General features: G+C 37.9%; 3 protein-coding genes and 2 long non-coding RNA genes across 8 annotated transcripts in view; 2 read left to right on the top strand and 3 right to left on the bottom strand.

Annotated features, from left to right (window-relative positions):
* The window catches only part of LOC145438166 (uncharacterized), a 357286-nt gene that overhangs the window by 35545 nt on the left and 300912 nt on the right, over positions 1-20829 (top strand). The window lies entirely within an intron of this gene.
* LOC145438169 (uncharacterized) overlaps positions 1-20829 on the bottom strand; it is a 373612-nt gene that overhangs the window by 241910 nt on the left and 110873 nt on the right. The gene's annotated exons all lie outside the window — the stretch shown is intronic.
* The window catches only part of LOC145438144 (uncharacterized), a 119861-nt gene that overhangs the window by 41999 nt on the left and 57033 nt on the right, over positions 1-20829 (bottom strand). The gene's annotated exons all lie outside the window — the stretch shown is intronic.
* LOC145437061 (induced myeloid leukemia cell differentiation protein Mcl-1 homolog) lies at positions 22-605 on the top strand. Its single transcript, XM_080314234.1, has 2 exons — positions 22-234; positions 432-605. The coding sequence occupies exons 1-2, from the start codon at positions 31-33 to the stop codon at positions 543-545; spliced, it is 318 nt and encodes a 105-aa protein (XP_080170360.1). The 5' UTR covers positions 22-30; the 3' UTR covers positions 546-605.
* On the bottom strand, positions 4768-6509 carry LOC145437060 (induced myeloid leukemia cell differentiation protein Mcl-1 homolog). The gene is made up of 2 exons (XM_080314233.1): positions 5139-6509; positions 4768-4941 (listed from the first exon to the last, which is right to left on the bottom strand). Exons 1-2 carry the CDS (start codon positions 5607-5609, stop codon positions 4828-4830), a joined length of 585 nt encoding a protein of 194 aa, XP_080170359.1. The 5' UTR covers positions 5610-6509; the 3' UTR covers positions 4768-4827.

The raw sequence follows: 20829 nt of genomic DNA, 5'->3' as shown, positions 1-20829 counted from the left end.
TAATATAAAGAATATTTACCCGATGAGCGAATGTTCCTGATGATAGCTGAGGAAATTTTCAAAGATACCAAAGAAAATTGGGGGAGGATTGTGTCCCTTTTTGTGCTCGGTAGCATTCTTGCTCGCAAGAACGAGGATGAACATCACGGGGAGCATATAGAAGCTATCATACAGACAGTTGGGAATTACATTGCTAGCAAAAGACGAAAGTGGATAGTGCGAAATGGAGGATGGGTGGGTGATTTACATGCCTTGCTTAGGATTTACAAATTATCTTTAGCATGAGATATATAGTGTATCTGCTCTCCAGAGCCCATGTCACCTCTCGATGATGAAATTCAGCTTTACCTTCTAATTCGGTTCCCAATTTATATTCTACGACACGATAACTTTCCTCCGTATGATCATTAAGGCTTCTATTTTTATTGCAGGACGGCTTTGTAGAATTCTTTGATAATACCGCTTTCGACTACAATAAAGTTTGGAAGGGACTCGTGTTTGTCGGAATCGGACTGACATCTATTGCAATAGCATTATCAAGATAATGGATGTTCGCATGTTTTATCTCATGTAATATTTTAAGAATATAATTCTTCATCGTTTAATCGCGGTCATTTTTCTGTAGGATGTATACAGTTTTTCTGAGAATACTCGAAAGATTGCCCCATAAGAAAACCTTCATTATACTTTTAATTTTTCAAATTTCTACAGCTACGTAAGGGAATTGTTAGGGTTACCCAGAATACGCTGCAGGTCAAATTTGATTCGAATACGAGCAGTATTGTGACAGAGATTTACGATAATGTAAAATAACCTACCTTATACGACATCAAATTTCGTCTTCTCTCCAAGTGGAAATATCATGTTCTATAATATTGTTTATACCGAACAAATATAAAATTGCCTATGCTGTTGCTTTGCAAGAATACTTCGCTCAGTAACCAATTTCTGGTGGATTCCAAATCGATATAGATAGAAATGCGGCATACTTTACGCTCCAATTCGATTCCCACACATTCCATATAATTACTAACAGAACCATTGAGTACCAGCCTTGAAATTTTGCGTAGTACTAGATGGCATGTATACAATTTCATGACATCCAACAGTACGACGGAGACTATCAAAATATCGAAAGGACCTAGAGTACTAACGTTTTACTTACTCGAAAATGACTACTTCTACCTTATTTTAAAGGATTCCTCGCTCAGAGCGAAATTTTATGTGGTTTTGGATACTATCCAAGATGTAGGCTCACTTTAATGGGTACTTCGTAAAATTCAAATATTGCGCAGTGAGAGTTCTCAAATTCTCGAAGTATTTTTGTTATTTTTATTGCGATAAGTCATTCTGCAGCGCGAAAATGCGTCGTATGATATAGATGAAACTAGCACCACTCATCAAGACCACTGAAAACAGTACATTTCAACATTTAGTAGCAGTAAATTACTAGTAAAGTACAAGAAGGTATGATTTCCGAGTGAGTTAAAAAGTAAGTATTGAAGGAATAGTTTACCTGAAAACCGAAAACTCTGAAATAGAAGTAGATGCAATGTTAATAGTTAATCACTTGATTAAGTATAGTGCAAGCAGATAAAACCTATACTTGAGTATTACAAAATGCACGAGTAAATCGCTATCAACTCCCTCCACGTAAAAAGTGACTACGGTTTAAGACTACTTTTACCGATACTCGACAGTTTCAGTTTTAGATAAAATTCGGAAACCAAGTAATTTCATAAACATAAGCTAATTAAATGAATTTACCCGAATGTACTATGCCGCGCTGATAAGATTAATTATAATCTACTTATCATGTTACAGCGATTTTTCTAGCGTAGAAAATCTTTAAAATGTAGTAAGCAGGCCAACTGAAGATATTCGTTGAGCTGAATAAACATAAAAAATACTCTAGACCACTTTATCGGTACTTTACAGTTTCAGTTTTAGATAAAAAAATTCTCTTTCGCCTATAATTACAACTCCCCGCTATCTAAACATGTTTAGAATATATTATTTGCGATGATACGAGCCCGTAAAGTACTCATGTAGCTTTTCGTAGGATATAGATGAAACTGACACCACTCACCAAGACCACTGGTCCACTGAAAAAAGTACATTGTAGCAGTAAAGTCCTACTCAAGTACAAGAAGTAATGATTTCCCAGTTAGTTGAAAAGTAAGTATTGAAGGTATAGTTTGCTGGAAAAAGCGAAAAACTCTGAAATAGAAGTAGATGCAGTGTAAATAGTTAATCACTTCATTAACTATAGTGCAAGCAGGCCAGACCTATACTTGAGTACTCCAAAATGTACAAGTACTTCGCTATGTACTCCCTCCACGTAAAAAGTGACTAGGTTTTAGAGTACTTTATCGGTACTCGACAGTTTCAGTTTTAGATAAAATTTGGTAAGACTTTAAATTTTAAAGTAGTTTGAGCTTACGTTTGTATCACCTTGACAAGTAACATTATCAGACATGAAAATGATACTATCACCTAATATAGAAGTTAACACGCGTCAATGTGCTTCGGAATTCACGAGAAATTGCTTACTAAGAGAAGTATATTCCTGTATACACAATAGTGGAGAGAATCTTTAAAATGTAGTAAGCAGGCCGATGGGTATTCGTTGAGTTGTATAGGCATAAAAAACATTCCCGCGCGCTCTTAAACAAAACACTTCCTAACCCTACCACCTAATACTAAGGCGCGCGGGAATGTTTTTTATGCCTATACAACTCAACGAATACCCATCGGCCTGCTTACTACATTTTAAAGATTCTCTCCACTATTGTGTATACAGGAATATACTTCTCTTAGTAAGCAATTTCTCGTGAATTCCGAAGCACATTGACGCGTGTTAACTTCTATATTAGGTGATAGTATCATTTTCATGTCTGATAATGTTACTTGTCAAGGTGATACAAACGTAAGCTCAAACTACTTTAAAATTTAAAGTCTTACCAAATTTTATCTAAAACTGAAACTGTCGAGTACCGATAAAGTACTCTAAAACCTAGTCACTTTTTACGTGGAGGGAGTACATAGCGAAGTACTTGTACATTTTGGAGTACTCAAGTATAGGTCTGGCCTGCTTGCACTATAGTTAATGAAGTGATTAACTATTTACACTGCATCTACTTCTATTTCAGAGTTTTTCGCTTTTTCCAGCAAACTATACCTTCAATACTTACTTTTCAACTAACTGGGAAATCATTACTTCTTGTACTTGAGTAGGACTTTACTGCTACAATGTACTTTTTTCAGTGGACCAGTGGTCTTGGTGAGTGGTGTCAGTTTCATCTATATCCTACGAAAAGCTACATGAGTACTTTACGGGCTCGTATCATCGCAAATAATATATTCTAAACATGTTTAGATAGCGGGGAGTTGTAATTATAGGCGAAAGAGAATTTTTTTATCTAAAACTGAAACTGTAAAGTACCGATAAAGTGGTCTAGAGTATTTTTTATGTTTATTCAGCTCAACGAATATCTTCAGTTGGCCTGCTTACTACATTTTAAAGATTTTCTACGCTAGAAAAATCGCTGTAACATGATAAGTAGATTATAATTAATCTTATCAGCGCGGCATAGTACATTCGGGTAAATTCATTTAATTAGCTTATGTTTATGAAATTACTTGGTTTCCGAATTTTATCTAAAACTGAAACTGTCGAGTATCGGTAAAAGTAGTCTTAAACCGTAGTCACTTTTTACGTGGAGGGAGTTGATAGCGATTTACTCGTGCATTTTGTAATACTCAAGTATAGGTTTTATCTGCTTGCACTATACTTAATCAAGTGATTAACTATTAACATTGCATCTACTTCTATTTCAGAGTTTTCGGTTTTCAGGTAAACTATTCCTTCAATACTTACTTTTTAACTCACTCGGAAATCATACCTTCTTGTACTTTACTAGTAATTTACTGCTACTAAATGTTGAAATGTACTGTTTTCAGTGGTCTTGATGAGTGGTGCTAGTTTCATCTATATCATACGACGCATTTTCGCGCTGCAGAATGACTTATCGCAATAAAAATAACAAAAATACTTCGAGAATTTGAGAACTCTCACTGCGCAATATTTGAATTTTACGAAGTACCCATTAAAGTGAGCCTACATCTTGGATAGTATCCAAAACCACATAAAATTTCGCTCTGAGCGAGGAATCCTTTAAAATAAGGTAGAAGTAGTCATTTTCGAGTAAGTAAAACGTTAGTACTCTAGGTCCTTTCGATATTTTGATAGTCTCCGTCGTACTGTTGGATGTCATGAAATTGTATACATGCCATCTAGTACTACGCAAAATTTCAAGGCTGGTACTCAATGGTTCTGTTAGTAATTATATGGAATGTGTGGGAATCGAATTGGAGCGTAAAGTATGCCGCATTTCTATCTATATCGATTTGGAATCCACCAGAAATTGGTTACTGAGCGAAGTATTCTTGCAAAGCAACAGCATAGGCAATTTTATATTTGTTCGGTATAAACAATATTATAGAACATGATATTTCCACTTGGAGAGAAGACGAAATTTGATGTCGTATAAGGTAGGTTATTTTACATTATCGTAAATCTCTGTCACAATACTGCTCGTATTCGAATCAAATTTGACCTGCAGCGTATTCTGGGTAACCCTAACAATTCCCTTACGTAGCTGTAGAAATTTGAAAAATTAAAAGTATAATGAAGGTTTTCTTATGGGGCAATCTTTCGAGTATTCTCAGAAAAACTGTATACATCCTACAGAAAAATGACCGCGATTAAACGATGAAGAATTATATTCTTAAAATATTACATGAGATAAAACATGCGAACATCCATTATCTTGATAATGCTATTGCAATAGATGTCAGTCCGATTCCGACAAACACGAGTCCCTTCCAAACTTTATTGTAGTCGAAAGCGGTATTATCAAAGAATTCTACAAAGCCGTCCTGCAATAAAAATAGAAGCCTTAATGATCATACGGAGGAAAGTTATCGTGTCGTAGAATATAAATTGGGAACCGAATTAGAAGGTAAAGCTGAATTTCATCATCGAGAGGTGACATGGGCTCTGGAGAGCAGATACACTATATATCTCATGCTAAAGATAATTTGTAAATCCTAAGCAAGGCATGTAAATCACCCACCCATCCTCCATTTCGCACTATCCACTTTCGTCTTTTGCTAGCAATGTAATTCCCAACTGTCTGTATGATAGCTTCTATATGCTCCCCGTGATGTTCATCCTCGTTCTTGCGAGCAAGAATGCTACCGAGCACAAAAAGGGACACAATCCTCCCCCAATTTTCTTTGGTATCTTTGAAAATTTCCTCAGCTATCATCAGGAACATTCGCTCATCGGGTAAATATTCTTTATATTTTAAATTAACTTCAACATCACTATAGCGGAGACGTTTGGAGACTGCGTTTAGGACTGTTCGATGTCGCTCGAACATTTCATCCCCAACTCGACGTAAGGTTCTCTCTGCTTTCGTATTTACCTTAACGCATGAGCCGTCGAGTTCGTACATGATAAAATTCCTGGTCAAGGAATATGCTTCGGATATAATTTCATACTTTTCTTTAGCGATCGAAGGTGATACTCGTGATAATTCCATGGTTTGAGGAGAATAGCGAGTCAGAGCTTATTTCGAGATCTAAGCTACTTTGAAAATGAGGATCCTAGGATTTGCTCAAGTTTCATCTATATCGTACAATGCGTTTTCGCACTCCAGAATGACTTATGTCAATGAAAAATAGCAAAAATGATCTCTCAAGCATCGATCATATTGACTCGACTTGGACTCGAGTCATTTCCTTACTTTAGGTGTCAAATCATCTTTCTTATGATAAATAAGCATAGGAAGAATTAATCAGAAAATTTTGTAGAGTACCGTAGGCATCGATACATTGATAAAATGGCTTTCCTTATCTTAAATTGAAACGGACAGAATAAATCGAAACAATTTGCAGAGTCCCGTAGGCTTCAAGACATAGCTCAGGCTGAGGTTACAGCCTAATAACGAGGGCATCGAGTGGGATGTTATAGGAAGCAAGACAAATAATTGTAAAAGTGTTGAAACTTAATTACATCTGTAATTTCATCTATCAAGTTGATCACGCATAGGTACGTGCTACGCTCCCGCAAACAGATTAACGCGAAGTTGGTATAGAACTGCGTTGGTTTTAAAGGTGTTCCATCATGAAATGAGTGATGAAATTTGATATGTTCCATTGTCATACTGTCCTACATCTGGGAACCAATCTTCAAGTTGCACATTCAATGTTTAGCTCGGTAATTCCGTTATTAAAGTTGAGTATGCATAGGTACGTGCTACGCTCCCGCAAAAGTCGGTATGGAACTGCGTTAGTTTTAAAGTTGTTCAATCATGAAATGCGTAGTTTTAAAGTTGTTCAATCATGAAATGCGTAGTTTTAAAGTTGTTCAATCATGAAATGCGTAACAAAATTTGACATGGTGCATTGTCATAATGTCTTACAACTGTGTACCGAGTTTCAAGGTGGGGAGTCGATTATTAACATGCTAATTCCGTTATTAAAGTTGACTATGTATAGGTACGCTACGCTACGCTACGCTACGGAAAAACAGATTCAGCCAAAAGTCTGTATAGAACTGCGTTGGTTTTAAAGGTGTTACATCATGAAATGTCTGACGAAATTTGGTATGGTGCATTGTTATTATGTCCTACAACTGCGTACCAACGTTCAAGGTGAGAATTTGCTGTTTAGCATGCTAATTATGTTATTAAAATTGACTATGTATGGGTATATGCTATGTTCACGAAAAACAGATATGCGTAAAAGTCGGTGTTCACTGCGATAGATTCAAAGGTGTTCCATCATTAGATATGTGATGAAATTTAGCATGGTGCATTGCCATAATGTCCTACAACTACGTATCAAGTTTAGAGTTGGGATTCAATGTTAAGCATGGTAATTCCGTTATTAAAGTTGGCTATGTATGGATACGTGCTATACGCTCCCACAAAACAGATGTACGCAAAAAGTCGATGTAGAGTCGCGTTAGTTTTAAAGTTGTTCCATCATGAAATGTGTGATGGGATTTGGTATGGTGCATTGTTATAATCTCCTATAACCGCGTACCAACTTTCAAGGTGGGAATTTAATGTTTAACACGGTAATTCTGCTATTAAAATTGACTATGTATAGGTATATGCTATGTTCACGCAAACAGATATGCGTAAAAGTCGGTATTCGACTGCGTTAGTTTTAAATGTGTTCCATCATTAGATGTGTGATGAAATTTAGCATGGTGCATTGCCATAATGTCCTACAACTACGTATCAAGTTTAGAGTTGGGATTCAATGTTAAGCATGGTAATTCCGTTATTGAAGTTGACTATGTATAGGTACGTGCTATACGTCCTCGCAAAACAGATGTACGCAAAAAGTCGATGTAGAGCCGCGTTAGTTTTAAAGTTGTTCCATTATGAAATGCGTGAGGAAATTTGGTATGCTGCGTAATCACAATGTCCTACAACTACGTACCAAGTTTCAAGGTGAGGAGTCACATATTAGCACGGTAATTCTGTTATTAAAGCTGACTATGTATATGTACACGCTACCGAAAACAGATTTAGGCAAAAGTTGCTATAGAGCTTCGTTAGTTTTAAATTTGTTCCATCATGAAATGTGTGATGAAATTTGGTATGCTGCATAATCACAATGCCCTGGAGCTCATTTAGATACGTTTTTTAATGTAGGTACACATACTACTTGTTTTGATGTAAGGAAAAAATCATTCGATAACTCGATACAACTAGTTTAACACGCGTTGATGTAACTTTCCTCATTTGTATGCATAGCCTACGCGAAATTGGTTACCGAATTTTTCGATTAGTTTATATTCCGTATTTTATTTAAAACTAAAACTGTTAGGTACTACTTAAAGTGTTATAAAATATGAAAAAGTGTACAAGTAGAATTATTATTATGTCATGAATAAGTAGTTTACAAATTCATACGATTTTTCTTGTTGCGTTCCGGGATAAAATGTAACTTTTCGCTCTTTTTTATTTTTTATTTTTTCAATAAAATTAGTATTCATTTTACAAAAAACGTCGTGTAAAGATAAAGTACTTGTACATTTCGTAGTGCTCAAGTATAAGTTTTTAAACCATTACCTTGGCAAAATTTTCAGAATAGCAACTTTTGCATAAAGTCTGTCTTGCATTTAGTTGCCGGCTCTGAAAGCAAGCAAAGTTTGTGGTATTTGCGCAACTTCGAAATTTGTACACTTCACGCTTATCTTATGTCGAAAACATCTGCGTGGTGTAATTATAACCAAATTTAGTGCAAATCTATACGAAAATGTACCGTAACTTGATCTCAACTTGCCATAATTTTTCGCTCTTTTTTATTTTTTAAATTTTCAATAAAATTAGTATTCATTTTACAAAAAAACGTCGTGTAAAGGTAAAGTACTTGTAGATTTCGGAGTACTCAAGTATAGGTTTTGTCAGCTTATTATATGCTCAGTATAAATAAGTATATATAAGTATTAACTTAAAATTTTCAGAATAGAGACTTTTGCGTAAAGTCTGTCTTGCATTTAGTTGCCAGCTCTGAAAGCAAGTCAAGTTTGTGGTATTTGCGCAACATCGAAAATCGATAAAGTAGTCTAAAACCTAGTCACTTTTTACGTGGTGGGAGTACATAGCGAAGTACTTGTACATTTTGGAGTACTCAAGTATAGGTTTGGCCTGCTTGCGCTATACTTAATGAATCATTCCTGTGTCATAAACACTTGAGTAGTTGGTGCGTGTAGACAAAAACCTACTTGAGTACATAATTTTTATTTTTCATTAAAATTAGTATTCAGTTTACAAAAACGTCGTGTAAAGGTGAAGTACTTGTACATTTCGGAGTACTCAAGTATAGGTTTTGTCAGCTTATTATATGCTCAGTATATTATATGTCAAGAATTGTGGAGCATTTATGTGGGTCTCCAGGGTGCTCTTCATTGAGTGTCCGTGTTGGGCGATAAGTTTAATTCGCAAAATTAGTGTGTTCAAATCAGGCCTGTCGCCAACATAGTGATGTCGCATTAGCCCTAGATAGACATAATAGAATATCAAGGAAAAGTATCATCTAACGTATAATGAATGTTATTTATTTCTCGGAAGCAAGTTATTATCAAAACATAGTGGTCAAAATTATCGCAGAGCAATACCGATTTTGCGTAAATTCCGTTATGCGTCTGACTAGGTTACTAGGGATTATGTAGTTAGTTAAGAAATTAGGAGTCCTATCTTCCCAATCGATACGGAACAACATCAAAATCATCACAAAGCAATATCGACTTTTGCCTGAATTCTGTTATGCGTTTTACTACGGTAGTATGCGCACCTGCTTACAGGTGTCCAGACGTGGACTTTCTACTATATTCGCTCCTAACATTATAGCAGCACCCGACGCAGCTTACACTATTACGTTATAAGACGCCGGCGGCGTTTCACTGTCGGTTTCATCACCCTAATTCTAGTGACATGAAAAGGAATGAATCGTAGGAAATGTGGTCACTACAAGAATCGAGCGAAAGCGCTGTTTCACGCCGTCTTGCATCGGTCATGATTAGTTTTACTTTTCAACTAACTTGTTGTCTGTCGTTATTTTCATTAGACTCGCTTTCATGCGGCTAATTTGTCCCTATCATTATAACGTCGGGGATCGCGTACCTGCGGCAAAGGTGTTCGTTTAGTTATAGCGACGCGAACCGGGCCCCCTGCGGCTAGATCGTTGGCATTATAGTGCTGAGTTAAATACCCTTATACCGGACATGCAAACATTATACAGGTAGCGGCTGTACTGCGAGCTGATAATAAGGCTTAAATGTGGAGACCTCGGAAATCGAAACCGCGATCTGTCTGCACTCAAAATCGCATTTTATATTATTCTAGGGATTATTAATATCAAGTCGCATTTCAGTAATTAATTAGTGATGATGCATTTATCCGTGCGATATCGCAGTCTTCGTGAACATACATACTCTAACAACATCAACATCATCACAAAGCAATATCGACTTTTGCTGGCTAGTTTGCTCAATAGCCTGGTGGTAAGCGACGTGAAATTATACCCAAACAAGCCAGGTTCGATTCTAGCTAAGGTAAGTTTTGACGTGGCAATGAGTGACATAGGTGCAGCAATCGACATCGCGCTGGTTGACGGGCTGCTGCGCGTCATATAGATGCGGCAATCAATGCGGTGATGATGTGGCAATGGATGGATGATGTGGCACTATAGGCGTATCGCTTGATGATGTGGCGCAGATGACGTGGCAGATAATGTGGCCATGAGCGCGGCTGATGATGTGGCAATGGGCGTCATATAGGTGCGGCAATGGGCGGATGATGCGGCAAGGGGCGTCCCATAAGTGCGGCAATGGGCGGATGATGTAGCAATGTAGGCGTGGCAATTAGGGCGACGTGGCCTTCTGTGATTGGACGGCGTATAACGATACCAACTATAGTACTTTCGCGTCACTTCGATTCCCTTTTCAAGTCGAGGTTCTTAATCAAACACGCGTGTTCTCGGTCAATGATATTCGCAAGTTTTATGTCGCTGTTATTGACTTGCGGTGTCTCGATTTGGAGCTTAAACTCCCGTAATAGACTCCTGAAATTCGATCTTTCAACGGGAATATTGAATACGTCTCGAACACAACTCGCTTCATGACAACTTACATTCGAATCCTTTTCAACCCATTTTTCGAGTGAAATACTGCATCCGAAACATCTAATTTTGTCTTCGAACCTTAGCCAGTAATATCCGTCAGATGCTAAATCTGCACGTTTTGGGTATGATAATCTCGAAAACCTGGCGAACGTTGCGAGTCTATATAATTCGGAGCGGTGAGAGCCCGACGCGATGTATACACATCCCTGTACTGGCGGATCCGGATCGAAGTGTCTTTCCATAACAGTCTCTCATTTTGGGAAACTATTTGAGAAATATATCATCCTAAAAACAGACGAAAGCATTACTACGAATCTTCGATAGCAATTCACATATCGGCAACAATAATGTCATTTGCTGTGAATTCAAAACCATAGGTGAATATTGAAAGGTCACGAAGAAAGCGCCCGTTCTCTGGTTAATTCTTAATCTGAGGAGCTGACTTTTTCCGGCAAATTATACCATCGCCAAAGGAGCGATACAAGACACTTAATGTCGATACAAAAACGAACGGACAACAAAATTAGCAGGACTTGGCGTGCAAATATGCGTATTGCATGAAAACATATTGTTTTCTGGCAGCAATGTTGGAGACAGGTGTTTCTTTCCATCGACAAAGGGCAGTTGGCACGCACTTGGTTCTCACACTGATTTTTCATAAGGCGATCCGATATCGATAAATAGCATTAAATGTGCGAACAAGGCAACTGGTACTAACCATATCGATTCACAAACAATATTCTGCTACCACTACAACTTTTCAAGTGACTCAACGTTGTAATGTTCACTCTTACTAGGTATTTGAATAAGTTTTTATGTATTACATTCGATTCTAGCGTCATATGTCTTAGTTCAACAACTTGGATACGAATTATAGCTACACAAACGTTTTATAGTCGATAATCTACTGTTTGGGGTAGTCACACAAGATCAGAACTATAACGAATCGCACCATTTTCGCGAACGTCAGCGTTGACATCGGAATATTCTGTAATCCATTATAGATCACAAGCTTCTTTTCACGAGTTTCATTCTCACACCGGGAGATCAGTAATAATCGGCTCTATGTCGTCGCTTTCGGGGATATACAAGGAAACACTCCGAAATAGAATATTTATAATAGAGAGGTAAACGATCATTGACCATCTTCTCATATGGTTATTCGATCAACTGCCATGGACGCTCTCGATACAGCAGCCTCTGAATTATAAGGCATCGGTGCTGTATTCCAAGCCATATATAGGAGTCTCGTATCATAATGTACGGCGGTTTCCGCTGAATATTTGAGACACACATTTTTTTTACCGTCACGCTCTGCAAGAGACCATATTTTAATGCTCAACGAAAATGATCCCTTAAAACTACTTGAAGTGGAAGTAGAATTGACTGCCTTTAAATGTACTCAAGTAAGTAAGTAGTTTTGAAAACAGTCTTAATCTGTTCGCATGGACTGTCAAAATCTGCGAATCGAGCTATGCGGGACGGGCGGAGAGCTTGATTCGTATTGATGCATCATGGGAGGTATCAATTCCCGACAGAATAAGCATTGTTTCGCATCATGGGCATGCAAATTATAGTATTGATATGAAAATGCGACACTAACACTTTGTTTACTAGAAGACCCCGTTTTTAGAGAATATCATGGCATGGCGTTAATAACAAATATTATGAATCGTTAAAGTTATATTTAGTGTAGCTTTATTTTCGGAAAATAGAGGCATTACTACACTTGCTTATATGCTTTAACATGTATCTTCTGCAGACAAAAGAACTAAAATTAATTCGAACTCAAAGTATGATACTTGCAGTGAAATACAAATACCACTTCTTAAAATCGGAAAATATATTGCATGTCTTTTGTCCATAAAACTTCAAAGGTGATCTGCTAAATCAGGTGTAACGTTAAAAAAAGCTGAATTTTCCAGATTAGCATAGGTAATTGCTAGATTACGAATCGGTAGTTTTAAACGTTATGGTGGGCCATATTTACTGTGATGAAATATTTGATATGGGCGACAATGCGGTGTGATAGGAACCAAACAATCCGGTACCTAAATTAGATTCACTGATACTTTCATCAAAACATATTTGTCACTTCATCACTACTATGTGCGAAGCGCAACAAAATATCTGGGCTTTACATGACTTTTATAAATATTAAATCTTGTTCCTCCATGAAAACAGTCCCGAAATTCCTCAGCCTAGCTTTCGTATTGGGGGATAAAACTACTTCTACTTGACAAACTGAAAATAGCGAACAGTAAGTAAGTAGATCACAAAATATTACGAAGTAGAAATAGAAGTAGACAAAATCAGATCTACTTGAGTAAGTACCAGAAGTACAGCAAAACTACTTGAGTACTTCCAAAAAGTAGAAGTACTTCGTTACTGACCACCTCTGACCGTTACTGTATTGTAGCTGTTCTTGGGAGAATTTAGTGTATCATTGTCAGTTTATTAATATTTTCATCGTTTCAAAACACTATACAGAACTGCGATACAATGAAAGACATAAGGTGTCGAAACGAGTTGGAGCTTGGAGTAGTCTTTGAAATCAGACACCCACCTTGGTATAGGTAAAGTAGAAAAGAGGAACGCACACCGAATGAAAACTAAAGCAAAGAATAGGAAAGGTAATCGACAAAATGAGGTGGCATGGGATGGAAAGCTAGATCGATATGTTAGGTCGTGGTCCGATAATCGGACTAGTATTCTAGTGCAAAAAGTAGAAGTACTTCGTTACTGACCACCTCTGACCGTTACTGTAGCCTATTGTAGCTGTTCTTGGGAGAATTTAGTGTATCATTGTCAGTTTATTAATATTTTCATCGTTTCAAAACACTATACAAAACTGCGATACAATGAAAGACATATGGTGTCGAAACGAGTTGGAGCTTGGAGTAGCCTTTGAAATCAGACACCCACCTTGGCATAGGTTAAGTAGAATGTACAATGCATGTCGATCGCCGCTTCATCGCGATGTTTTTTCCAATAACGCTTTGTGCTTGGTATTGTAGCATGGTACGAATGTTCGACTATATTTTCAGACTGCGCATGATTGTTTCCTGGTATGAAGGATTGTTTACCGCGGCGAACCGTCCAAAGATCGCACCGTCGTAATCAATATTCACATTTCCACCAAATCCAAACCAAATCACATACACCAAATCGCCTTTTAGAGCGTTAGCCGATAACGACAAATCTTGTATTATTGCTGCCTTAAAAGATGGTTCGCTTGCAAAATTGAAAATATTAAGAATGAAATTTACATATCTCAATATATTGAAAACATGTCCTGCTGGAGTTGATATCATGGCGGGTAGAGTTTGATTCGTTGTTTGTGATATTCATGGGGCTTGTAGACTACTAATACGGTCATTTACACCAGGATGATTTTCGTCATTTGTGTCCCGTAGCTACCGACTTGTAGCACTGCCCACTTCTGAGCTTCTAGAAAACGTCGCTTACACGGATTATATGAAAAATAGGAGCCGGATCACCGATTCATTGCACCATACTTCACAAGCGATTGTGGACAGAGACAGTGGGAATGTGGGTCGCAGGCTATAATCACTCAGCAAGTACGTCTACTTGCCTAGAGATAAGTTTTTAATCACTCGAATATAACGCCAAATATTCCCAAACTCGTATTCGGCGAAATTAAGCCATACCACCAGTATCCTACGAAACGAGGCGAACTTTTCCGATACGTCAGCGTACAATGGAATCGAGTATCGTATAGTTCTCGATACAGGAACCACATCGATGGAAGAGTCACGAGTCAGAAGGAAATGACTACGTTGATGTAATTAATCCAAACGAGTATTTTAAACCCCGACTGACATCACCGTATCACGCTCGATCGATCACGGCTGATTTATGGCCATCACTTGCTAGCGCAATTATACCGCCAGTAGCATGTAAAATTTAAAAAATCCGGGTCCGGATAAGCGTAAATCCAAATGCAATCCAGTAAAAATCATCCAATACGCTGTACTCCCATCCGAATTCCCGCTTATATGTATAGTATACGAGCCCCGATTCGTCGGCGTACAATGGAATCGAGTATCGTAGTTCTCGATACAGGAACCACATCGGTGCAAGAGTCACGAGTCAGAAGAAAAATGACTACTCTGATGTGATTGATATAAACGAGTATTTTGAACTCCGACTGACATCATCGCATCACGCTTGATCGACCACGGCTGATTCACGGACAATGGACATCATTTGCCAGCGAAATTATTGGCGAGTAGCATGTAAAATCCACAAATCCGGGTCCGCATAAACGTAAATCCAAAAATAATCCAGTAAAGATCCTCCAATGCGTTGCTTTTCCATCCAAATTGACGTTCGTTTGTATCGTATACGAGGCTCTCTGCTGGCACGTACGCTATCTACTGTCCTGAGCTGCGGCAAGTAGCTTTGGACGTCGTCAACAACCGCTTGATTATGGCGGCTAGCAAGTAGCAGCAATAGAACCCATATGGTTATTCAAAACTGTCTGCTTACAATCATAACAATGTGATATACCATGGACTCAATGACACAAACGAGTTTGATTTGATAACACGTGCACCACACAGATAGCTTGCTGCTTGCAGTCACACTCGATTGAACCGGAAATCATTGATCGAGAGATCCAAGAGAAATCATACGCCAGTTGAGTTTTAAAATATAAACAGGAGCAGGATGGTTTCATAATACCAAATCTTTACATCCATGCGTCTCTGCGCCTGACTGACAGCGGGCCACGATAGTAGTTTTGAATGTAGCCCTTAAAAACAGCCAACTGTCCCCCACCCCAATCGAAGAAGGACAATTCAACCAAGCGGGACTTTACATCGATTCGTGTGACCTTGACCATACGCTTGAAACATGGCATAAGTTGTCATCATATACCCATCAGTCAATCAAACCCGCCATTACACGCCGAGTCACGCCAGGCGAACTTTTCCGTTTCGTCGGGTTACACACCATAGAGATCAAGAAAGTTTCGATCGTCATACACGGAAAATTACAGCAAAGATTACAATAACCTTGAGAAAACTCGCTTAATAATGAAACTTTATTCAACACAAACGACTTTTCATTATACGCAGATGGCACCCGTACTCAATTGAACCGGAAATCATTGATCGACATGATAGGTCAGTCGAGTTTTAAATCGCCAGACAGGACCACTTCTAGTTTAGGAATCCACTCATCGCCCGATAGTGAGTTACGTAATTTTGCAAGCAGCCTTGAAAATGATACCAAGAATACACATATATCACCCTCATTTGAACCGAAAATCACTAGCCGTAGCGACATCACACCTTCAGCCACAGAAATTATTGATCAAACCTCTGCAGCAATCAGTCACGGGGGGAACTACCCACTACAATTCTGCAAAATGCGTAAGTCGGTTATCCTTTGTTTCTTTATTATATTAGAGAAGTTAGTTTCTTTAAGTTAAAAGCTTGTATGCGGCCATCGCGCTCTTTTCTATACTACTGGTGTAAAGCTAAGCACAGACTATGCTGCAATCTTGACTGACAATGAACAACAAAGAGACAGTCTGCTTCAAGCTGTCGAACAGCATAGGAAGACAGTTGGAGACAGCAGGAAGTCAACTCTAATCAAAAGCCTGTAATCTGCAACTTGTGCCTGACAATGCAACACTGATCTGCAACGTACTTTTTTAATGTCTTTTGTAAATAGTGCTTTTCGCCTTCATTCAATTGTGAATAAAAAGTGTAATATGCGTTTGTTTATGGGTGAGACGTCGACCAGTCATAACAAGTACTACTGAGATGTTGACTCCTGGTGGTAATTTTTTGAGTTTCACTCACTGTCAGTAACTTTTGGAAAGGTTGAAGGTAGCAATATGCATGCATCTAGTTTATTCGTATCTCAACTAGCGAGAGCACCTGTGCAATACATAGCACTTTCTGCAGGTAGATATTAACTTAGGCGGTTGCGATGTTGTACTATGGACTCTTGATGACAACATTAACAAAGGCAATATATCATGTCTGTAATGCCACCAACAGAAACGACTGCACAACAGAACGCAAAAATCGTTACCAGCAGTGTTCACAAAGTCGGTCTTTCAGCCAATCATTAGCTTATTATTACCGGCTTCAACCAATCAGGATTAATGGCTTCTCTTTGCCCGCCCACTTCATCGATTCCCCGCCCACTCGCCGACGGCTACTTTCAAACGCATTTAGACAAATATTACCGGCTTTCCAGCGAGCTTCTTTCAAGTCCATTATTGTTTTTTAACAATAATCTACAGAATAAGCGATGGACACGCAGAATTCCAAACATTTTCCAAATTTTGAACAACCCTATAGTACATATACAAACTTTTGTGTAAACAACTCTGATATTTCTGTAAGTACTAGTACTGTATCGAACTATGTGAATAATTAGCTATGTTGGATCATTCATGTCAAAAACACTTGCGACGTCAAAACATTTTGTAGAGTCTAACTAAGCATTCTTTACTTTGAAAGCGTAGGCAATCATTCTTCAGTTCCGTAACACCAAATATATCGAGTAAGGTCGAGTACTTTGTGTGATGTAAATATCTTTCATACTTTTGTATGAGTCACGGGGATTATCAGTCGTATCATACAAGTAACTATAGTTGACACAAACAAAATGCGCGTGTATCGTTTTCAAAAGTCAAGAAAGTGAAAATAGTTTTCTGTTACGCTAAAACGTTTGCTACACTAACATGTTTCGTATTCGGCAAAACGATGCACGCCGTTGAAACGATGATGGTAAATATCCATAATGCGACGAGTTAGTAAAATACACCTTAAGTTCGTTGTGATCTGATTTATTCTCGTGTAACGCAAAAAGCAACAATGTACAGTGTGTGTAATTTTGTTGAAATGATTATAAAATAAATAGTAATGATCCGTGTCGGTTGTTATCGTCGATGCATTAGCTTTAACCAAGTAAGTGATATTTACAAATATGTGTGTCGTTTTGACAACTCAAAGATTTTAGGTCTTGTGTCGAGAAAAACGACCCTATAGTTGTGCACGCGTAGAAAATGACTAGGAGTTCAATCTCAACTAGGAATCGTGTTAGTGGTTGCGTGTTTTTCTTTGATGGTGTGCGTTCTACAAATAATTCCAGTTAACCAAACTAGGATGCATTGAGCAAACATCCTGCAATATGTTTTTGATGACTTCCTGTGGTTTGGTTTTACGATTACAATTTTAGAAGATTCAAATGATAATTTATGATCACTACTATAAACATTGAACATCAATGCAACCACATTTTGTAGTATTCGGTGAAGCATATGTTGCGATTTTATTACTGTTAGGAGTTTTCTGTATTACTCAAGCCTAGTTGAATAGGAGGTGTCTAGCAAACATATTCCAATTTGTTTTTGTAATGATCAAAGTGTGTGAGAAATGGTGCGAATGGATTAAGCATTAATCAAGCGGCGGTATGCCAATTCACACATCTTGACACCGGGGTAATGCGGGTATGTGTTTCAGTTCTTCATCGCAGATTCCGACAATGAAGTATTGCGCCGGTTGTTAATCAGCAAACGAAATTGTTGTTTCATCGTTAGTCTTGGTTACTGGAAACAATTGCATTTGTAAAATATTTTCTGATATTCGCGATACGCAGAGTGATTTGTATCAAGGTGGAATAATTTTCCAATCAAGAACATTTCAGACACGCATAGTTTTACAACTCAATATGTTAATAACAATGGTACTGAAAAGTTTGTTGCTGTCATAATAACCTTTACCACAACATCGGGTCTAATTACCGTGAATAATTTAATAATCAAGTCTTGATCAACTATTACATATGTCAAATCACTGTGTCAATCCTTATGTTTACATCATGATAATTTTCAATATACCGCCTGCGTTTCATCGTAAGAAATGAATTCTTAACTACGTTGGTCAGACTTTCAAATCTCGTATACTCAAACATATTATGTTAATCTCAAGTCACCTGCACCGAGTAGTAATTACTTTTGTCTTACAAAATATATCGAGTAGTAATTACTTTGTCTTGCAGAATAGTAACGACTTTTACAGTTGAACAAAAAAGACGAGTTGGTGGTATACGACTACAACCGAACTTGCTATGGATTTTACATTGTAGCGATTGTATGTGCTCGCGTAATCTTGTCTACTTTCCATACGGATACTGTCGAGTTGGCTGGGTGAGTTAAAAACGGATTTACTTGACAAGGTTTTCCTTGTTGACTCTTTGGAGTATGGTAAGATGTTAAAATGTCGAGACGTAATACTATTTCCGTTAACTCAATTGCAACAAAACATAACCAGATAGCTTGTTCAAGGTTTCGACAAAGTAGATTGAAATATTCCGATTCAACTCATCACGTCGCAACTCGATCGCGGTATGCACAAGTGGTTGTCAAGTTAAAAATGTTTACAACAGTAGGTGCTATTTCATTGATTGACTTGATTGTGTGTAGTAACACATTAAAATATAGCGATGCCATATTGATATTAGTTACTGAAACTCAATTTGACAAACGGAAAACCCAGTCGTGAATAGAGTTGTAAGGTTTCATTACTTGTTTCAAATCAATACGCGTATAATCTCTAAATATGACTGGGTTGAAAGTCGGTAGTCATGATTGTCAATCTATTTCAATTCAGACTATGTCAAAGTCCAAATATTTCATTCTGTATTTTCTGAATTTACCTTTAGTACATCCTGCGAATGGATCCCGACACCGCACTATAACATTTTTGATAATAAGGACTCAAGGATTTTCAATCAACAATTCCTGAATTTTTTGATAATGCTAGAGTTGGCAAATGATTAGTTGCGTGTTTTTATTAAGCGTTTGATTTCTCAGTAATAAATACAATGATTGTATGTGCATACTCGTGATTCTTGATTCTCATTGAGCTAGTTGGTATTGATTCTATATGTGTGAAAACAGCGGCGCGGAATGTGTGTATAATCCGATGCGGTCGAATGTTAGCGTCAGTAATATTCAGGTTACGTTCGATTCGACAGATCGCGTTAAAAGCTTTTCTCGAGGGATTTGAGTTGTGTCGAATCAACACATTCAAATACGAATCAACTTGATTTGTGTAGTGAGTTTCATTTCAATTTGACAAATTGACACATTGATTGGATATTCTCATGATTTGTATCACGCAACTAAAGTCAACCACTGTTCCGAAGTGTCAAAACATATAGCGATCGCGTGCAAGTGCCAAATTGTTGGTTTTCGAATCACCGTCTGCGTCGGTTCTGTTATTCATTACTTATTACTTGATAGTAAAAACCATCGACACATTACACTGTAGCGATTGGGATGTATGTAATGGCAAGACGCGAGAAATGGCTATGTCTTAGGTGTTATCTTGTGAGTGATCGTGGGGCTTGTAATATATTTCACACCTATTTGAAGTGTTAGTTTGTGAGCGTGGTTATTGTTGGTATTCGAATCGCCGTCTACGCCGGCTCTGTGACCGATTAATTACCAAAATATTACTTGTGCGTGATTCCTACCTCTGTAACACCAAACCACGAGAGATGGCTATGTCTGATGTGTTATCATGTGAGCACTCGTGGGATTTTACAAATATTTCACACCTTTTTGAAGTGTTAGTATGTGAACGCAGCTATTGTTGGTATTCGAATCACTGTCTACGCCAGCTCTGTGGCAAACTAATTACCAAAATATTACCTTGCAAGTGATTACTAGATTTAGCAAACTATTTTACACCCTTTTTGCTGAAAGTACGACATGCCGCCCGCAGTCTATACCCGAAAGTACGAATCACCGCCGCTGCCATAGGAATAACGATATATTGCAGTCGCACTCACCGTAAACGTTAGGATTCACTCGATTCGGTCATATATAATAATTTGGGAAATATGCATTAAGAAAGGACCAATCACATGACTATTTACTTGATACATATTCAACACCGGTCGAGAGATGCCTATACCCGAAAGTACGATATGCCGACGCACCCATAAGAACACATGGCGAATCACCACCACAGCCTATACGCGAAAGTACGACATGCGAAAGTACGACGTGCGAGAGATGCCTACACCTAAAAGTACGATGTGCCAACACGAGTTTTCAATACGACA

This window comes from Botryllus schlosseri, chromosome 4 (assembly GCF_051294905.1).
Source record: "Botryllus schlosseri isolate E-star chromosome 4, Bs_hap1, whole genome shotgun sequence".
Taxonomy (NCBI): Eukaryota; Metazoa; Chordata; class Ascidiacea; order Stolidobranchia; family Styelidae; genus Botryllus; species Botryllus schlosseri.
This window is presented reverse-complemented; position numbering and strand designations above follow the sequence as displayed.

What these genes read in the sequence shown, in the direction of transcription:
- LOC145437061 (XM_080314234.1), top strand. Translation starts at nt 31, where the DNA reads ATGTTCCTGATGATAGCTGAGGAAATTTTCAAAGATACCAAAGAAAAT. An exon ending in TAGTGCGAAATGGAGGATGG is followed by an intron (nt 235 to 431) that starts GTGGGTGATTTA and finishes TTTTTATTGCAG; the next exon opens with GACGGCTTTGTAGAATTCTT.
- LOC145437060 (XM_080314233.1), bottom strand. Translation starts at nt 5,609, where the DNA reads ATGGAATTATCACGAGTATCACCTTCGATCGCTAAAGAAAAGTATGAA. An exon ending in TAGTGCGAAATGGAGGATGG is followed by an intron (nt 4,942 to 5,138) that starts GTGGGTGATTTA and finishes TTTTTATTGCAG; the next exon opens with GACGGCTTTGTAGAATTCTT.